This window comes from Condylura cristata, unplaced genomic scaffold, assembly GCF_000260355.1.
Source record: "Condylura cristata isolate star-nosed mole 26May11 unplaced genomic scaffold, ConCri1.0 scaffold00020, whole genome shotgun sequence".
Taxonomy (NCBI): Eukaryota; Metazoa; Chordata; class Mammalia; order Eulipotyphla; family Talpidae; genus Condylura; species Condylura cristata.
In genome coordinates, this window is record NW_004567121.1 from 31,259,509 (window position 1) to 31,280,715 (window position 21,207).

At 42.2% G+C, this 21,207-nt stretch overlaps 1 protein-coding gene across 4 annotated transcripts in view; it reads left to right on the plus strand.

Annotated features, from left to right (window-relative positions):
* Positions 1-9,516: 9,516 nt before the first annotated feature.
* Positions 9,517-21,207, plus strand: part of LDAH (lipid droplet associated hydrolase) — a 73,976-nt gene continuing 62,285 nt past the window's right edge. For 2 of the 4 annotated variants that reach the window (XM_004686411.2, XM_012727670.1), the window contains exons 1-3: positions 9,517-9,580; positions 16,409-16,564; positions 18,590-18,733. In XM_004686411.2, coding sequence (XP_004686468.1) covers positions 16,411-16,564; positions 18,590-18,733 — 298 coding nt within the window. In that variant the 5' untranslated portion in view covers positions 9,517-9,580; positions 16,409-16,410. The other 2 variants (XM_012727668.1, XM_012727669.1) reach the window with 2 other exon arrangements.

Sequence of the window (21,207 nt, forward strand, 5' to 3'; positions counted from 1 at the left end):
TATGTCACAAATAGAAAGACACAATCAAAATTTTTATAATCTTTTAATTAGTAAAGATTGCACTGTATATATTTATGCATTATCTGTTCAAAAACATTACTGTTTAATACTTAGATGCACATTCTGTTTTGTAATTATGTATTATATGCACTATTACATATAACTGTCCATATAAAATTTGGAATTTATGTTTGCATACAAAACATATACCTATATATTCATATAAGTATTAAAATATAATACCTATGTATTCAACAGTTTTCCTATTTTAAATGAAATAACAAACAATGCTTAAATCTCAGTAATTTGCAGCAACAAAGATTTATTTCTTGTTCCTATCACATGTTCTTCTCTAGTTAGTTGTACCTCTATTCCACATCGTCTTGATTCTGGGACCCTAGACAATGCCCAGTCAGGGGCATTCTGATTTTTGGGGTAAAGAGAAAAGAGGAGACAGAATTCCACCAGGGTAGAATGTTAACATTTCACCTTCCTAAACAAGTCGGGTCTGATGCCAGTGGGGTGTAAGATACCTCTCTCATTGAGAAGGGAAGAAAATTAGTGAGAACAACTTTACTGTTTAAAAGTGTTCCTGAAAACATTTATCCAGATAATAGATCATTCAGCTATCTCCTTCGCAGAAAAATAACTTACTCAACTGGGCAAATTGGTTTGCTTATCAAATGATGTTACTCATAAGTGTATCAAAAACATAGACTATGAGCACAGCATAGCTCAGAAGAATCACAGTTGGAAAAGTTATGTTTAAAAAGACTCAAGTTAGGAGAAAAGAATCCAAGGGGAACAAGGAATGAATCACAGGTTTAAAAAAGTAAGCAATGAATTTTAAGGCAAGTATCCAAAATTATTACATAAGCACAATAACTGCTTCTTGGAAGAAAAAGAAAAAAACTTTTAAAAGTATAACCTTAAACCATAAAGTCATTTGATCAAGTAGAAAATTTTTCAACAAAAGTTGGAAAACTGAAAATGATAGTCAAGTAAGCCATAAATACAGATGAAATTGGAAGGTTCTTTAGCGAATACTTTTTAAACCCTAAGCAAACAAATTTGAGAGCATGAATTAAAAGGTTAATCTTTATTAAAGTATAATTTATCAATAGCTGCAATACTATTTAAATTGTTCAGCGCATGGAATATAAAATCAGGAAAACTTCTAAATTTATTTTGCTGAAGCCAGAGTAATACTGGTAATAAAAATCCTAAAAGAAAGCCACAAATGAATCCTACTTATGAATATCAACATTAAACCAATCCCGTGTAAAACATTAACTAATAGAATATAAAATAGCAATATATTAGCATGATATTTTATGATTTTTTTCTAGCTTTGAGGAAACCTCCAAAGTGATACCTTCCATCCACATCTGGGTACTGAAAGACTTGAGAAATAACACTAGGACGAGAATGGAGTATATAATGACTAAAATATCTTGAGTTAGGAAAAAGGTTATCTTAGGGTCTATAGCTACAATGCCATCAGAAACCCACAGTGACCCCAGAGTAGACAGAACTACCCACCCAGTCTCCAGCAGTGTTCTGCTGGGGACTTGTCCACCTTATATCAAGGAGGAGCAAGGATCTCCTACTCCCTTGGAAAACTAGTTGCAAGAAGACAAAGATGAGTTAAACCTGCATTATGTATCTGTCTAAAATGTATACATCGAGCAAGTAAGTGAGGCCAGTTTTCCCAGACTGGATAAGAGAAATTGATAGAGACCTAGAATGTGACACTACTTTAGAACTTTTGGCTTGGAAAGAAAATATGCTGGGAATGGAAAATACATTCCAGCTTGTTTTTTAAAACTTCACTTGGTTTGACCTTTCAACATAGACCAGTACCATGCCTGTGGTTTATATCCCCCCAAGGAGACCCATCAGGAGATAACTGCTCCATCAAATGGTTCATCCACCACCAAGAGGGACCCACTGTTCTTAGGGCCCCTTCTAGGACCTCTAAGCTGACATCTAGGAACTGACTTGGAAATTACATTGTTTAATAAATCCAAGGGCATGTTGTCCCCAAGGCTGAAATTTTATTCCCCACTGTATTTTCCATTTAAAATTTTTAATCTTGTCTTACCTGTGCTAAGAAAAAGTTCATCCAATAAAATTCAATAACAAGGTTAAGGTATTCCCATGGTGAAATATAAACACCACTGCCCTAGAAACCCCAGATTAAAGCTATGAGGGTGCAGACAGCTACATCCAGGTTAGAGAAACTGAAAATGGACTGGATATTAAGGAATATTTAAGAGTCCATCTTGTGAGGCAGTACTGTTGCTGTTCTTTTTTTATTACCATTTGTTGAGAGTGACATATTTAAGGTTAAAATGGTATGATGTCTGTAAGGACAGTGGACCAGAATTAAGAACCTAGAAATAAAGCAACACATATATGAGCAGTTAATAGATGACAAAGGAGACAAGACCAACCATGGAGAAAGGAAAACCTCTTCAACAAATGGGGAAACTCAACACCCACATGCAAAAACAAAGGTGGGAAGAAGGGAGGAAGGGGAGGTGGGGAAGGGAAGGAAGGAAAGAAGGAAAGGCCCAAAGCATAATTTAACACCATACACAAAATCCAGTGGATTAAAAACTTACATATAATATCTGGAACCATAAAATACATAGAAGAAAAATGCCTCCTGCACATTGACCATGGTGATGTCTTTGAGGACTCCCTCCAGCAGCAAGGAAGCAGAAGTGAAAATAAACAAGAGACTACATCAAATGAAAACACTCGTGCATGGTGAAAGAAACAACACAGAAACAAAAAGGCGGCTTACTGAGTGGGAGAAGATATTTTTGCACATCATACATCTGACAACGGGTTAAAATTCAAAATAGATAAACAATTCATAGAAGCCAGAAGAACAAAGACAAACGCCAGATGATTTCACTCCCATGTGAAATACAGAGAAACAAAAGAACTGTCAGAAGTAACCCAAAATGAAGTCTAGAAATGACTGCAGAGTTGAGGCCCCTAGAGCAGGAAGGTGGAGAGTCATATCAGGAAACGACAGTGGAATATAGGTGCGCTGTGGTGGGTGGGTGTGGTGGTGCTCATCTGGAGAGGTGTAAATCTATGCTTCTGAATCATAGACGGTGATGAAAAGCGATGTTTTCTCAAATGAAGACATTAATGTAAAAATAAAAAATTCAGACAATTCAATGATAACAAATAAGTAACCCAATCAAAAAATGAGTAAAAGATATGAACACACTGATCCAAAGAAAATACATAGGTGGCACATGAAAATAAATGTCCATCGTGGGCCTTCCTTGGTGGCACAGCAGGATAAAGCACAGAACTGCAAAACAGCCATGGCTGCTTCAAGTTAGATCCCCCGCCCTGGAGGTGACCCACATGACACAGCAGACCTCTCCTGGCCCGCCCGCTGCTCCCCTCAGCAGTGGACTTTGTCAGTCAGCCTATTCAGCTTCCCACCGTCTTTGGTGAATCCTCTCACCACCCCTGTACCTCTGGCCTGCACCCCAGTTCTGTATGCATAAAATAAGTAAATCTTTAAAAAATAAATAAATAAATGTTCAAACAAAAAGCAGTTATGTGGTATACTGTAAGATGTGGTACGTGTTCAGCTATGTTCAAGGTATTTCAAAAGCCCAGCAGCCTAGTTCTGCTTGAGAAAATTAGGGCCATCCTCTTGCACTATTGAAAGATGTGTAGGAATTTTCTGAGCTAAAAAGTAATTCCCTGAGGTTGCCTCAATAGCATGTGAGCCAGAGGCGTGGGAGACACAGGGCAGAGAATTCAGAAAGGACGCTGAAGGAGACCGCAGGCCCTGGGGCAGTTCTCCAGCAGGCACTGGCACAAACGAATGGCGATGTCCCTGGACAGCGTGATCAGATTTGATAGTGCGGGAGAGACCGGAACCAACTTTTTTCCATGGGAGTTTGCCATTTCACACCTCTTTCCATTTTTTGTTAAATTAGTCTTCTCACCCAGAATTCTATTTTCTCTCTCCTTTCTGCTCGCTACCTCTCAAGGCAGCACTCAAGATCTCCCATCAGTCAAAAGTTCTCCCTCCCTAATGTAGGACTCACTGCCGCCCCCCCCCCCCCAACTACAAGAGCACGCTGTCAGTGACTTCGCCCCTGATGGTGTGCTCGTCTATTGGGGTAGGGCATTTGGGTGGGAACTTCTCCTAGACCAGAGGTGCTCTCAAAGCTTAGGGTGTTACAGCACCTGCAGAGGGGCCGTTTTCCCCAACATAGGGAGAGGCCAGATGCAGGCAGTCAAAAGTTCACACCTCTGCTCTGTCCCCACAGATACTCTCTGGGGTACTGACCTCTCAATTTTAACACCTGAGAGGAGGAATCAAATAAAAAGCAAAAGGGAAAAAGGAATGTGTTTCTCTGAATTTTTTCAAAAAGGATGATGCCAGAGCTAAAAGTTGAGATGCTATATAGCAGCACTGGGAAGTCAACCTTTTTTATAAACTTTTGTTGCACTCTGTTGATTTTAGCCAAAATTTCTTAAGAAAATGAAGAAAAATGGTTCTATAAATGAACTCTATTCTGATGGGGAGATTACAGTTTCGTTTTCAGAAACGAGAGTATGAAGACAGTCAAGTGTGAGGCTCTTTTAAAGACATCTAAAGCCGAGAAAGCAAAAGTTTAACAGACCATCGGAAACCAGAGAAGAGGACACAGTTTAGTTCCTCTGTTGGGTGTGGTGCCAGGATTGTGGAAGGCAACGTTGCTAATGAATAATTCAGAGAGAGCTAAATCAGGAGCCTGGGCCTTGTTAATGCTGCTAATGAGAGCACAAAACAAATGTGACTCTGGTTGGTTTGAACTGAGAATAGGAGGTCTTTGCGATTTTATAAGGTCATAACATAACGCATTTTTAAACTATAAACTTTAAAAACTAACACGCATGGCTAAGACCAAAGGAAGGCCAGCAGTACAGGGAAACAAAAGTTCATTGAGTCAATTAGCTTCCTCTGTCAGGACTAAATACCTGCCAGAGTCACATGAAACAGGAACGTTTGGCCAACAGCAAAACAGAGATGTACTGAAGAGAAACAGGCTTCTGTTGTGTTTGGTAGAAGGAAGAAGTTAGTATTTCAGTAACACCTAGTATCTACCTAGCTAACACTGCTCTCGGCTTTGAGAGACAAAGAATTGAAATCCTCACTCAACTTGAAATACTAGTTCCTATTGTGACTGCAGCAAGTAACTGCAAACCTAGGCATAAAACAACACATGTAGTTCTAGAGGTCAGAATTTTAAAATTAGCTTCCCTGAGCTAACATCAAGGTGGTGACAGGCCTCTGTTTCTTATGGAAAGTCTAGGGGAGAATGTATTTCCTTGCTTTTTCCAACAGCGAGCTGCCTGCATTCCTTGGTCTTGGACCCTTCCTCCACCATGAAACCGGCAGCAACGCTGTGTCTTCTCTGCCTCTGCCTGTCGCCTGCACCACTTTCTCTCCATTTCCCTGCTCACATATTTCTTCTGACTCTGCCCCTCTCACTTCCCTCTACATGAGACACTGGGCCCCCTAGATAAATCAGGATAACCTTCCCATCTCAAGATCCTTAACACAGATGTGATTAAGATCACATCTGCTAAGTTCTCTTTGCCATGCAATGCAGCACATGCAAAGGTTTCAGGGATCAGGACATGGATGTTTCTGTAGGGAGAGATAGGTAAATGGATAATATGATGCTTGGATTTGTGAGAAATTCCAATCTCACCTTACTGGGGAATATAAAGTCTCCATTAAAAAAGTAAAAAGGAATCATTTGCAAAAGTTTGTTGTAGTATAACTAGGCTACAAAAACACTGTTGAACAAAGCAATTCGTTTCTGAGGAATCCAATAAAATGGGGACATATTGTACTCTAAAGGGTCAGTCATCCGTAGCTAGTCCCAATTCCTACTATTTTAATTTATCGAGTTACTGAACTCTATCTCCCATATTTTTCTGCCACTAAAATCTGTGTGGAGGTGAGAAGGGATTCTACTCTGAATGCTTTTATAGTGAGTTCCCAGGTTCCTAGAGCAGGTCAGAAGGTATCATTTGGAGGTCATCTGATGAAAATAGCAAACCACAAGTGAAACTGACTTGCACAACCATAGGGTTTTCTTGGTTTGAGCAACTAGGAAGCTCAGAGTGTAACTGACTTCCTGGTGGTGTGTCAGGACGCTGCCGCATTTCTCTGTGACCCTCTCAATGCCATGTGGGCATCATGGAGGCAACCTGTGCCTCAGGCACCCTATCACACAGACTGCAAGGCGAAAGGGTCAGGGCCCCACAGCTTTCCAGGATTCACCCCGCCAGAGCAGGCTTGGTTCACAGACCCTGGAGTCAACGACCAAGGTGAGGGAAAGTCTTCGATTAAGTCCATCGAGTCTATCTAGAAACCTTCTGTAGACCCAGGGGCTTCCTGGGGAAGGATAAATACTGTTTGAAGGGAGGACGTAATTACTGGACAACAGACAAATGCCGAGCCACTGGTTTTAGTTTTCCTTAACCAACGGCGATACTATCATCCATAACATCTGTTCTATTCCGTTTCTCAGATGGAAACATGCTCAGCTTCTTATACAACCAAAGGCACCATACACACTCCTCTATGCGTTTTTCACTAATAACTACATCCAATTTCAATAATCAGCTATTTACTTTTGGGAAATAAAATAATAAGCCAGTATTTTAACTTGACTACAAATCAATTACTTGAAATGTCTTACCTTACCCCTAAAACTAGAAGCATTAACTAAAATTTACAGTTTTAGAGAAGAATGTTTAAAAGTTTTTTAAATCCCCTGTAGGAATAAAATAACAGCTGAAAACAACACCAGAGAGAGTGTGTCAGGGAGCAGATGATTGTTTTATGGCTGGTCAGAAAGTGAGCCAAGACTCAGAAAGTGAAAGATTCATTGGCTTGGAGTCTTCGGCCGCAGCTTTCTCATTAACATTATCCTGCAGTTATTTCTTCTCTTCATGCAAATCTCTTCACCAATTTGCCTCCTAAGAGAGGACTGTTGCTGGTCTCTTCATACAAAATGATGTACCTGTGGTTGGCTACCAGTCTCCAAAACGATCCCCAGTGACGCCTGCCTGCCAACTCTGGGCCCTGTGTAGCCTACAGACAGTGTACAGCGTACAGAAGTGATAAGCCATACAGAGGTACAACAGTCCTAAGACTGACTCTAAAAGGTTGTGATGTCCTTCTTGAGTGCACCCTCCTGCCCTCCTCTCGTGCTCAGCTCTGCTCCTGTCGAGAAGCTGGCTGCCCAGTCGCAGGAAGCTCCAGGGAGGACCCGAAGCCTCTGGCCATCAGCCAGTGAGCAAAGTGGCCAGCCAACAAGCACATCATTCTAGCCTCATGGAGTTCTGAGATGTCTCAGCTTGACTACACCGTCCACCCTGAGTTAGAACCTTCCAGCGAGGCTTCTCTGAGACTCCTGACCCTCAGAAACAGTGTAAGATAACAAATGTTCGCTGTTTTAAGCAGCTGTGTTTTGGGATAGTTTGTTAAACAAAAGTAGGTCACCAATTAATGCCTCTCTGCCTTTTAGTTCCTCTTCCACTATCACTGCATGTTAAAGTACTTGATTTTATTGTGTTTCTGAGAAGGCTTTTTCTCTTTGGATTGCTTTTGTATCCTCAGTGCCTGAGAGAGTGTTTAGAATGTAACAGGCAGTCCATAAACATGGAATGAATAATAACTTCAAAATATTTGTCAAAAGTAAAATGTTTCATTTTTTATACACTGCTTTTAGATTGATGTGGTCTGATTTTACAGCCATATGTGCTTACAGTAGTGACCCCTTTAACTGTAGCTGAGGGCCCTACTGTACAGGTACAATATGACCCCTAGCTGTTGTCATTGATAATTGAACCATTGCTAGAAAACAAATCCAGGCCTAGCCAACCGGAAATTTTCCCCTGGGTATTTAGAATTGCAATCAAGTGAGTGAGAGAAAAGCATCTCCCTGTGTGTCTATCCCTCTGTATCACTCAGGAGAAGCTACACTGTATTGCAGTAACACTACCAAAAACTATCACAGAGGCTTATTTCTTTTTCACAGGATGGTGGCAGGGTAGTCAAATAGGCTGATACAAGCTCTACGCATCTCATAGCAAGAGATGGAGAAAGAATTCTTCCTGGACTCACAACTATTTTTCATAACCCATTTCCACTGCTTACTCATATCCGGAAGAATTCTGTACAATAGCAAGGGTAGAGGGAAGGAATGGAAAGCAATTAGGATGATACTGAAAGTGTCTAGGTGTAGAAATATAAGTGCTTCTACCACATAGCGACAACTCATCTAAGCAGAATGTGAAATACAGAGTAGCAAAGCCTTCCCTCTGTCAAGTGATCACTGAGCAAGTTCATTTCTGTTTCATTTTACCTGTGTGTAAAATGGGGATAATAATGCAGAGTAGATAAATCTGGGAAGATAACTTTTATTAAAGATTGGAACCTCTTGGTTAATATTTCTGAATGAAATCACAGGCATAAATCATTTCACCAAGGCCCAAGGAATGCACTTGCAAGGATTGAAAGTAATGTTGTGTTAGTAAACCACAGTGATTGGAATTTTGCACACATTGAGCTGTGCATACGTAATGAGAAACACCTTGACTATATCATGTAATGTCCTTGGAGTGTAATAACTTTGTGTATTTGTGTTTCCAGACTTTATGATCATATGTCAATACTGAACTTAGTTGGGTTCCTGTGTGGATTAAACATGAGTTAATTCATGAAGGCCTCTTAGTGCAGTTGAGTGGCTTTTCTTAAACTCGTTGACCATTTCATATGTAGGAAATAAAACTGAAAACTTGGAAAGTATGATGAACGTGTATTAGTCTGATTTCCACACCTGGCTGGATGCTGACCACTTCTGTTGCAAAGAAACGATCAAGGCTTTTTTTCCCTGCATGGGTGATTCGCCAGTCTACTTCTCCCCCTGGCTATAAAGCCGTATCATGTTCACTATTGCATTTTTGCAGTGTACTAATATCTACTGAGTACGACTATGTGCCAGCCGCTAAGGACAGACAACATACAAGACGACTCTTCATGGAGTTAAGGTGTGGTCAGTTCGCAATACCCTACAGCAAATACGTTATTTTTGCAGTAAATACGTTATTTTTCTAAGTGCGGAGTTGCAGAGGTTGGCCATCCTAACGCTAATAAACAATATCATCTGGAAAGCGACCTTTCTGTGCCTATGGGGAAGAGAAGGAAGAAGATGCAACGGGTAATAGAGGAAGGGAAAATAAAGCCGAGGGATAAGGTGGAGAAACAGAGCAAGGAAAATCCGAAGCCTATTAAGGCTGACTTCACGGGTGAAAGAGAGAGAAAGTTCCAGAACAGCTACCTCCGGGGTCTCACTGTGGACTGCGGGTCCCAAGCCATGGTCCAGCACCTGCCAAGCGCGGCGCCCGGCGCCACCTCAGGACGCCGGATCCCCGGCGCGGCGCTGTGACGTCAGGGGGCGGGACTTCCTGCGCGGTGACGCCTCTCTCAGACTGAAACAGGAGAACCCGCCGCTTTCCAGGCGGACAGGTGAGCGGCGGCCGCGGTGCTCCGGACTGCGCGGGAGCCCGATCCCTTCACCCCGTGGGCACTCGCGGGGCCGAGCCCCTGCTGCCCTTGGCCCACGCCCGCGGCGCTGCAACTTCTCGTCGATTCGGAGCCACTGCCCGGAATCCCTGTGCTTGTGCACCCGGTCGGTCCCCTGAGCGCTGGAATTTCCCCTTGGCAGTGTGAACTGAGGCCGCTGTAGGGAGACTTACTGCGGTTGGGGCGTAGGATCCAGGTCTGTGGCAGCTTCCGGGACGAAGCGATCAGGAGGCACCCGCGTCTCGACCGGGGACTCCAGAGATCTCAGTTCTTGCACCTGCTAAGCCTCCCATAGCCCCGGGCAAGTCATTCTGCTCCCCGCGCGTCCATCGCGGGATCGTTAGGGGCTCACTTGGGTTGGACTTGGTTTTTCAGCAGGATCAGTGGCCTCCCCACACCTCTCCCAAATTTGTTACGTTACACAGGTACCTCTTAGACCAGTCTCTAAATTCGACACTTCCTTAACTTGATTTAATAGTTCTCTGTGGCGCCCACGAGAAAACGGTATTTATTCCCTTGTATTTAGACGGCATCATTTTGGGGAAACCATTGAGGTTTTCTGTTTTCTTTATCACTGACTCCTACTTGATATTTTCCAGAAGCTAAATTTTTAGCCCACTTAACGTTTTGGGGTGTGTTATTAAAATAAAATGCGATGTAATCTTTGTAATAGTAAAGGAGTTATTTTTAAAAGTTGAGGGGCTTTTCAAGTGACAAACGTTCTGCGAGTTCTTAGAGAGTGTGGAACCTGCTTTGATTTCGATATTTCTTCAGCAATGGCGATGGGTTTTAATGATGATCACATAATCTTGTTCTTGTGGCCCAATATACAGGCTAGAAAAGACACTTACTGAGTGGTAGTGGGGAGTCATTAAAATAGCAATATAGATAAAATGTAGAAGTCATTAAAGATTTTTGTGCGATTGGACTTTCATAATTCTTTATTAAGTAGGAGCAAGAGACTGTCTCCCAGAGTCTTGCTGTAGACTGATCATGTCCCACTCCAACTTTCTTCTGCAATTGTGTACTGTTCATTGTTCAGATTCTATATTATTGCATAAATTTTGGGAGTAACATGTGACTGGAAAATATCAAGTAGAAGTCAGTGATCTCACCTAAGGGCTCTATAATCTTGCGCAAATAACAAAGAATCTCTGGCCTTGAGTTTCTTATTCCATTAACTCTGCTGCCTGCTTGCAAGTGAGAAAGATGAAAATGTACTTGCCATATGAACTACCCAAAAAAAGGTGGTTTTTTAGCAGCTGGTGAGATTATTGGCAATTCAAGATAGAAAATGATAACTTCCTCTGATAGGCTATTCTGGAGAAAGATAGAGTAGACATAAATCTTACAGCAGATTGTAAAGAAAATTGTTTGTGCATTTATATTTATGTTAATTCACACCTGTATGTTTTGGAACTTAAATAGGGTTATGTCGCAAGTTTCCTAGTGTTCTTTCATCCCACTCTACCACTTACAATTAAAGACCTAGCTGGAAACCTGTATTCTGAACAATGCCAAACCAGGCCACGTAGAAAGAACATGGAAGGCAGCCTTCTGGCCAGCAACCTTTCTGATGGCAGTATCAGTCATCAAACCTAATCAATCATCAAACCTTAATAAGACCACTTCCCAGTGACTCCTGCCCAGTGAATGTGTTACATTCAGCTAAAGTCCCAGACTATGTAGATTAGAAATAGAGCAGCTTTGCTTTGCTCCTTTCCAATTCCTGACCCAAAGAATCCATAAGTATAACAAAATGTCATAATAGGATCAGGTCATAATTCTTTTATCTAGTTAAGCATAGTCTGTTTTTTACTTATTACCAATATATTTGGGTTTAAATGACAAATTTTTGCACAATTATTTTAGTGGCTGCTTGTGTTTTTAACAACAGTTTTTTTCTCCATACTTCCTCTAGCTGAACTAATTGTTCTTATTGGAAAGTTGTTTAGAAACAGGTTCGTCCATCCTTGTTAAAGCACAAGCACACATAATTGTAATGCACATTTTAAGCTTTAAAAAAAAAACCTAATTCAAAATAACTCTTTGGCTCACCTCTGTTATGTACCAAATATTTACTATACAGAGATCACCACCAGCATGTTAATATTTCTTATAAGGCTAACTAAAAATAACAGAACTTAGAGGTCCTGCTGTTTGTACTTATATATATATATATTTTTAAAAGATTTATTTTTATTTATTTGTGCATACAGAACTGGGGTACAGGCCAGAGGCTCAGGGGCGGTGAGAGGCTTCACCAGAGACAGAGTGGGGAACAGAACAGGCTGATCGAGGAAGTACACTGCTGAGGGGAGCAGCGGGCGGGTCAGGAGAGGTCTGCCACACCATGTGGATCTCCTCCGGGGCAGGTGGGAATCGAACTCATGCGGAAGAGGCTTTAGATTCTCAGAGCTATGCTTTAACCCACTGCGCCACCAGGGAGGGCCTGTACTTATATTTTGATGTCAGTTACCATTTCTGTATCTCTTCCATGGGTTTTATAACATTTCATCACCACTTGTCCAGTCACTAAAGATTTTATAAATTGGTTTAGTACTAGTGACTAGAAATAGCTCTAATTAATTGCTAGTCAAGACTCAGATTCATATAAGTGCATAGTCTACTCTATTATTTGTCAGACAGTAGTACATTCCACAACTTCCATTTCAAAATATGTATTTTTGTTATATTAGTTTTTGAAGAAATTTCAAAGTTTCTTATATAGATGGCTTACATAAATGATAAATGATACTAGTATTATTAGATATTTTTAATGCTTTAACTCTGAAAGGAAATTATCTCACTACCCCCTTTCAGGTATAATTTAATTGAAGACTACCTGGCTTGTTACTTGCAGTTCTTACATGGATAAATAAAGCAAAATACTTACTGAATAGACAACATAGAGACATTATTTGGATGCTAAAGACATAAGAGTTCATTTATAACTCTACTTTCAAATGTTTTTGTTCTCATTGTTCTTATTGAATGATTTTATAATAAATATATTTGACTCTCTAAAATTCATACTGATCAAATGCTCCTTTTCTGTTATATATACCAAATAGACTGTGTAAAATTTTATTAGAAAAAAAAATTTCTTATTAAATAGAATGTAACCCCACTAATGAAAGCAGATGAATACCTATACCTAGACAAGTAAAACTTGCCTGCATTGTACAAATTGTGTCCACATTTGATTATTTTCCAGCACAAATCTTGCTGCCTATCAAAACATTTAAGATTACGTGTAGCCTGTGATGGTAGGCCGGGCCATCAGGTTTTAATAGTGCTGCTATATAAGTTTACAGCACATTATTCTGCCTTAATCTGACAGTTGTTTGCAGAACAGAACTGCGTTGGGTTCTTAGATAAGGAAAATTTTGAATTCTCATACCTTAAATTTTCCTTGGCTTTTCTTGCACAATTGTATGGGATTTCTAAATTAGAAATACACATATTAAAACTCCATGTTTCTCAATTGATTTTGGCTGAAGTGCTTTAGAGTTGGGAATATTTTTATTTGATTTCCAGTTTTTACAAAGTGGGCTTGAGTTTCATCTATACTTGAATTGTCATTAATTTTGTGGCCAAACTCCCAAGATGTCAGTTACTTCACATTGGGTACTTATGAATTGAATATAGTTGATAACTTTGATTTCTTTCCTGGTGAAAGTATTAAGTTTAGCCAGTGTCTTCTCTGTCAGTGTTCTAATTTAATACTTTGCATAATGTAATTATAATATATAAATGTAATATTCCTAACACCCTACTGTCATAAGACTTTTATAAATACACTGTGTTTTGTGACAGTCTTATAGACTGGGCTAGTGACATTTACTAGTGAACTAAACACCCAGGCGCGTAGGGGGCATGGCACTTTTATCTTGTCAATTAATATATTTTGAATGGAGAGGCATCTTTACCTGTTACATGAGAATTTTTCAATTTCTGTAGGGTTTTTATTTAAGAAAATCAATTTTGGACTTCCAGTTACATGTAGAGTTTGGAATATATGCTTCATTTTTTTCCTTTCCTAAATTCACTAAATGACAACAAAAGTCGTTATGAAGAAAATGGAAGAGGCAACATAACATCAGATGAGAGAAGTAAAATTTCAGAAACTTTAGACAGCTGGATGAAGCAAACCGCTCAGCAGAGCAAAGCAGTCTCAGTGGACATAACGGTTGGTCATCAGGCTCAACTCTAGTTTAGTTTACCCTTGCCTTAATGCTGAGCGTGCGTATACATTGTAATGGTTCACTGTGATATAATCTACTTAACTGTTCTTCTCTTAGTGGCCCTTGAGGGCCCACATCTCTGCAGCTTTATAAGTGGACTTCTATGTATTGGTTATTTTTTTTTTTTAATTTAGAATTAATTCCCGAACATGACGAAACCAAAGTATATGCCTTGTGAATATTGACTCATGCTGCCAGGTTGCTCACTAAAGACCATTTTCATTATCACCATCAGTGCGTGGAGTCTCCCACTCCAGTCGTCCTGGCCAGCGTCACTTTTACCTGTGTTCACTGTGGCAAGGGCAGGTGGCGTTGCAGTGCATTTCCTAGCTGTATGCTGTGAGAGCGTGTGACATGACACGAACAGTAAGCAGAGGGCTAGATGAGGCTGACCAGCTGCCTTTGCCACTGCAGGCTTACAGTGAAGACAACTACCATGAAGCCAGAGGAAGAGGCTTCCTTGGAAGCTTGGGAAGGTCTCAGGTGGGAGGTGGGATTTGAGCTGAATCTAAAAGAAGATAAGAAGAGAAAGTTGATTTGACATGAGGGATGTTATCAGTGCAGATCCAATCAGGAGACAGAAACCACACAAGTCTGTAAATGGTTATTTTTTAGCAACAACAAAGTAATTACTAAGCTATGGTAACAGGAAGCTTTAAGGTTACTTTACAGAAAGAACTCAGCAGGGCCCTAGGGCAGAGGGAAAGTACCCCCTCCCGCCACCCCAAACTGGGGACAGGGTTTAGAGCTCAGTGAAGAAGGGGTGGTTGAGAAACTTGCCAGGGTGCCTGGCTAAAGGAGGCCCATAGTCTCTGTCTCAACAGGTGAGCTAAGGGGGGGGAAGGTTTGTAGGACTTGTCCGGGCGCTGCCTCAGACATGAGGTATCTGTTGGGAGCGCCACAGTCACCGCCCTCGGGCACAGGTGAGTGAGGCCAGTGGGTACAGAGGAAGTCTGGGCATTGCTGAAATGGGGAGTTGGCAAGGCCTCCCTCGGCAAGCTTAAAGGCCCCTGGAACTGGGCAGAGCGGTACCAGGCTGTTGTGTGGGACAAAGGTCAGTGCTGTTGACAGGGCCTCCAGCCTGCGCCTGTGGGCTGAGAAGGCGTGCCTGGAGCAGCAGCATGGTCTGTGGCACAAGTCTGTGCTCTCTGGGACTCTTGCCCATTGCTGCTCTGCCTGAATGGGCTACTGAAGTAAGCAAGCCCATGGCAGCCAGCCAGATGGTGCAGAAAGTGGACCCGGTGGCCCGGTGCCAGAGCAGTTTCTCCACCTTAGCACTGTTGACCTTTTAGCTGCATAATTCTTTTGGGGGCTGGGGCTCTCCCATGCATGATAGGATTTCGCAGCACCCCTGGCCGCCTCTACCCTTTACATGCTGGTAGTAATCCCCCACCCCCCATTGTGACTATGAAAACTCTCCAGTTAGTGACAGATGTCTTCTGGAGACAATTGTCTCCAACTGGAATTCACTGCTCTAGAGGGACCTCATGATTACCTGGTAGCAGAGGAGAGACAAAAAAGCGTTCAAGAAACCTGCCAAGAGAGGAAAGAAATCCCTTTTCCTGCAGTCTCTTCAGAGCGCTCACCATTATATCAACTGGCAGAGAAAAAATATTTCTCCAGAGGAGAAAATGAAAGATGGATTTGGAGCTTAGGGGCTGAAAGTGGTTGGGAAACATTAGCAAAGGCCTGGGAGCAGAAAAGCCCAAGGACATTGAGGGCACAGAGGACATGAAAGATAAGGCAGACCTTGCTGAGTGGTCAGAGGAGAAAGCGGTGTGAGTACTGAGTCTCTGGGCTCTGCAGGGCTCTGAATGTGGGGGACAGTGAAGAGGAGGATAGAGATCACTGAAGTCTGACATGTCTTATCAAGAGACCCCAGGAAGGCAGAAGCAGAGATGATGGGAATGGAGAATTTGGAGCTGCTGTTTTGTATATATCATGAATATTCAGGATATTATTCTTGATCCTATCTTATACCCTATTTCCCCCATGCCCATTTCATAATTTAATAGCATATAATATGCAGTAGCATATTGCTTTAATATGCAATATAAAGCATAATACTAAGAGGGAAAACATAATAGAGCTCTTTACAATTGTCCTTACAATGCTACTTGGGAGAGGTCAAGGGCAAGCCACCAACTTGCACTGGCACTCTGGCCAGTCTCCCCAGGTAGAGGGAGGTGCACGGTCTCACTGGGAAAGCAGAAATGGTCCCATGGTTGCTCCACTGCAGGCTACAGGGGAGAGTTGTGGGAAAAGCTGGCCTGAGGACATTGCTTCAGGCCCCGTGTATAGCCTTTTATTTTGCCAAGGACATGTGTCTGTTTCTTACTCTGTGGCTTGTTTTATTTTTGCAGTCCTATAATCCAGAACAGCTAAGTAGCCGCCTATTACTTGTCTCTCCTTGTTAGTATTTCTGCATAGGTATATTAAAATTTGCCTTTTTGTAAATCCTTGTACATTGTAGTATTCTCAAGGTTTTACCTTTCAGTGACTCTTTGTTATTCCCTGTTATTAGAAATGGACTCAGAAATCAAAGAAGAAATTCCTGTGCATGAAGAATTTGTTTTATGTTGTGGAGTCGAAACCCAGGTTTTAAAATGCGGGCCCTGGACAGACCTCATCAATGACCAAAGTGCCACCAGGCCTAAGTTGCTGATTTTCATTATTACTGGTAAGTTCAAAAGTCTGGATGAGGAAACCATCTTCGTTTCTGGTTTCAAAGTGCTATCCAGTCTTTCTAAATCCATGAGTAAGTGAGAAGACATTTCAACCAAAATTCCAAAGAGATTTTTAGGAATTGAAATTGGTGAAAATAATTCTGAAGGTTATGAAACCAGCCTAGAAAAGTTAGTAGGGAAAGGGAGTTTTCCTACCAGTTACTGACTGAAGCATCAATAATAATAATAATAATAATAATAATAATAATAATAATAATAATAATAATACAGTGCTGGCAGAGAGAAAAAGGAAACAATAAAGAATTATCTACAATCAAAATTAAGCAGACTAATGTCAGAATTTAGTATTAGAAGACTTTTCAAATGAATGCAGAAAGAGCGAATTATATAATAAATCTTGGGACAGTTGACTAATAGATTGGAAAGAAGTTAGGTTGCTTCTTTATATTCAATACTCAAAAACATTCCATATTTATTGAAAATGTAAATATAAAACACGGAGTAGTGTCACCCACAGGTGCTCCAGCCCGGGCCTGATTCCTGTCTCCTCCCTTATCACCAGTTGCATTGACACTCAGCTGACCAAAGTGCATCATACACATCTCAGGACATGTTTGTCTATTCAGCAAAGCTAACACTAGCACCAACACAGAAAAGAATTGGAACCTGCATCACTAGGTCAGAACGCAACAGAAGCAAAACCACAGAGAGGAGGGGATAAGGCTCCAGGTCTCGCCATCAGGGCTGGATACTGGCGGCGGGTTCAAAGCCTGACATTCGTACGTCAGTGTTAAGCGCTTCGTATATATCGATTCACTTAGTTCTCAGGTACTGTGTATTTTCCCCTGTTTCATGGACAAGGAAACCAAGGTCCAGGTGAGTTAAAGAACTATCCAGAAGTCACACACTTGGTAAGTGAGAAAGCCAAGATTCCAGCCCAGGCAGCCTGGTTCCCTGGCCGCTTGGCTGCGTTACCTCTGGAGCAAATGCTCGAGATGCAGGAGAAATCTGTGAAATTTCGCAAGAATGACAGAGATTATATCAGGGTGGCAAAACCATGTTATGTAATTGCAAAGAGGAGAAATGTTCACAGCATGAAGAAATAGATAAGTTGATTGGAGAAACAGCTCAGGGTGGCTATCACCTGGTAGATCTTTGAAGGCATGATCAAGGTTGAAAATCTACTTTACCATCTTTTCCCTTTAAAGACATATCAGATTGACTCTTTACCCATGTCTGAAATTCCTTTTGTGTATTAAGGAGTGTGTATTCCCAAATACACAAGGGAAATCTCTATGCATTAGTTGTAATCCATGTAGTCTTTCCCTCAAAAGATCAAATGATATATGTTTATATAAGTACTTATGATAAATGATAGAGGCACACTTAGTAGAGTCCATAAAGTTGTCTTTGTGAATGATTTTTGCACTGCTTCACTTTCATGTAGCTCAGTAACTGAGAGTGGGCAACATTTGGAAGGCCTTGAAAAGGCTGTTTTAAAAATATCACACTATTTGAATGACCATGGGAGCCAGTGAGCAGGTTTACCGAGGGCACCATTGTGGTTTGATCTGAGGTTTAAAGACATCTCTGGGTTCTCGAAAGAACAGCTTCTAAGGAAAAAAGAGAAAGTAGCAGACTGTGGCAGGAAGTGGGAAGTGACAGTACTAGTGTAGAAAAGAGAACAGAGTGGAGATGGATTTGAGGAGCAAAGTTAAAGGAGTTATTGGTAAACTGAAGAGCAGAGACAATACTCAAGAATGACTTTAGTACTCAGTTTATGATTGATGCTTCTACTTCCAAAGTTGAGGAACAGAGAGGAAGAAGTTACTGGAAAACAAAGCAAGTGCAGAAATTTTCTGCACTTAAAGTATAAAGGATATTAAATTTGACATATACCTGAAGATGTTACTAGATTTTTAGAGGAAAGTGTGAGAAGCAGGCCCTTCTCTCCAGCCTACACATTGTCCTGGGTGAGCTTAGTGTGTATTAACTAAGGCCTTTGTTTCTTTTCTCAGGTAACCCAAGTTTCTGTGCCTTTTATGTGCCATACATGAAGGCCCTGTACTCCGCAACAAACAGACGCTTTCCCATCTGGGTCATCAGTCATGCTGGGCATGCCATGGTGCCCAAAGACAAGAAGATTCTTACAGCCCCCGAGGGTATGTGCCGTTAACATCTGCTTTCCTTCAGAGCAGTGGCTCCCTAGAAGGCCAAGAGCTGCAGCAGTGGCAGTCTCTGCCGGTCACATGGGGCCTATGGGGACACATTTTGGCAATTTTCGAACTTGTAGGTAGTTTGCTGTAAGTTTGGGCACACTGAACATCTGTCTGGGACCTGTCTTCTCCGTTGACCCACGAGCAGTCAGCCATCTATGTGCTGTATGTCAGGACTCACTGAGGAGTGTGGGGGAAGTACTGGTCGCCGGGGCCTTGCTCTAAAGAACGTTCACGGTCAGAGATTTAGTGACTAACTCTGATCTGCTGATCACATGGATACCTTGGAGTAAACAAGGAAAGTGGGGGTTGAAAAATTGGAATAAATGGGTTTTGACGGTTGAGTAGAATTTAACAGTACTGAGGGGTGTCGGGGGCTGCAGGGAGGGGGGAGCTCAGTAAGTGTGACCCTCACAGGCAAGCCCAGATTGGGAGGAATCATGAAAGCTGGAGAGGAAGGCAGGCCTCCGTGTGGCACTCTCCTTTCCGTGGAAAGTTAAACCCTAGAAACGCAAAATACCTACTTTTAACTTATGGGGATCCCAGCATGTCCATACTTCTAAAAGTGAAAAGTGAGAAGAAACAAGAAAACACTTCTTAACTACTTCTGGAGACATCCCATTTAAGGGCCTTTTGTCCTGGAGGAGGAGGTGCCCGTTAGTTAAGGGAGGCTGGAAAGAGGCGGCTGCGGCTTCCCTCCGAGTTTACTCCCAGCTCCAGCGCCTCTGTGTGGCTTGAGCTTCCGGCTTCTGATAGGGAGAACTGTGTGCAGGTAGGTGGCAGGGAAACTCTCCACCAATCTGCAAATCTGAAACCATTTTGAACAATAAAATATTAAAAAGCAAATAATGCTATTTTCAAAATTTTAACATTTACATTTTACTTTTACCACTGTGTTAACAAAGCATTACAAAGACAGTGGACTGGGTGGATTAAGTGACAAGAACTTATTTCCTCACAGTCTGGAGGTTGTGTCCAGTCTCAGGGGTTCACGAGGTCAGGATCTGGCAAGAGTCCTTTTCCTAGCTGGTGACAGCCACCTTCTTTTCACATCCTCACATGTCAGAGCGCTCTCTGACCTTCTCATGTGGGCCTCCCCTCATGACTTCCTCTGGCCAGAATTACCTGCCAGAGGAGGCCAAGGCTGACTCAGTCAGGGGTGCTGGGTCCTTTCCCACTCACTGTTGATTGTGGAACATGACACAGACACGCACAGTTAAAACCACAGTCACAAGATCTGTCTACACAGAGAGAGAGATGGCATTTGCAGGCTGGCACAGGGGCAGCGCTGCCTTTCCCACCCAGTGGCATCTGCTGTGCACAAACCAAGGTCCAAGCTGAGCCTGCATGTGCGAGCTGGCGGCTCTCCACAGACGCCCTTCCTCATCAGCAGTGTGACTCCCCAAAGCCCCCTTACAGTTGCCACGCGCCAGCCATTCAGCTGCCGAAAGCCCCTGTTTCCTGTCAGTCTCCCCTCAGCGTGGAGTGTGAAAAGCTGCTCTGCCTTCTAGCATCAGTTGACTGGGGCTTGAGGGTGCTCCACTGTCACTCCGATCGCTGTCTCCAAATACCGTCACAGTGGGGGTGAGGGGTGGAGCTGGAGCTTCAGCATAAGAATTTTAGGGACCACAGACATTCAGCCCGTAGCAGTCACGCGTGGGAATGTGTGGACTGACATTCCAAGCCACCCCAAGTGGGTCAGCCCATGTGCTCGGCATTGTACCCGAGCCATAGGAGAACATGCAGGTCTAAAACATGTTACTACTCCTCAGCCGCTGCCTTTGGTCATCCTTGGAAGTGCTACCTGATGATTTTTAGAAGCTGTTCCTTGACAACCTTGATCCTATTGCATAGTGAAGGAGGGAGAGTTTGTTCTGTTGGGAGTGGAATTTCTTCCCATATTCATGAATTTATGCAGCTGTGTTAATTTTTTTATTTGAAGAAATAATTGATAGTTAACAAATAATGCCTGTTTTTATCTATACCTTCGTTTTGGTTGTTAACTGAAACAGATGGTCAAGACACAGTAGAGTTATTACAAAATTTAGGAGATAAAATCACCTTCATACACACACTGGCCCTCTTTGGCCTCTAGCTGGTGTGGAATTAGGTTCCTTTGCTTCCATCCTGAAGCCGGAGTGCAGACTCTTCATTGTCACCTCACTGTGACTGTATCTCTGGCTCTTGATGTCTTAATTCTCACACATGGGAAGCGTATCAGCTTCTCAGCATGTTCTGGTTCTGGTTCCAGAATCATGGGTTGCTTTCAATTGACTCTGCCATCAGAGACCAGCCAAACGGGGCTCGAGCCATGATCCCAGCTTGACTCGGTGGTTTCTGAGTGCCGCTGTGGACTTGGCTCTTGGCCAGCTCTGAGGTGAAAACGCATCTGTGCCTAGATACATCTGTTGTACTTACGC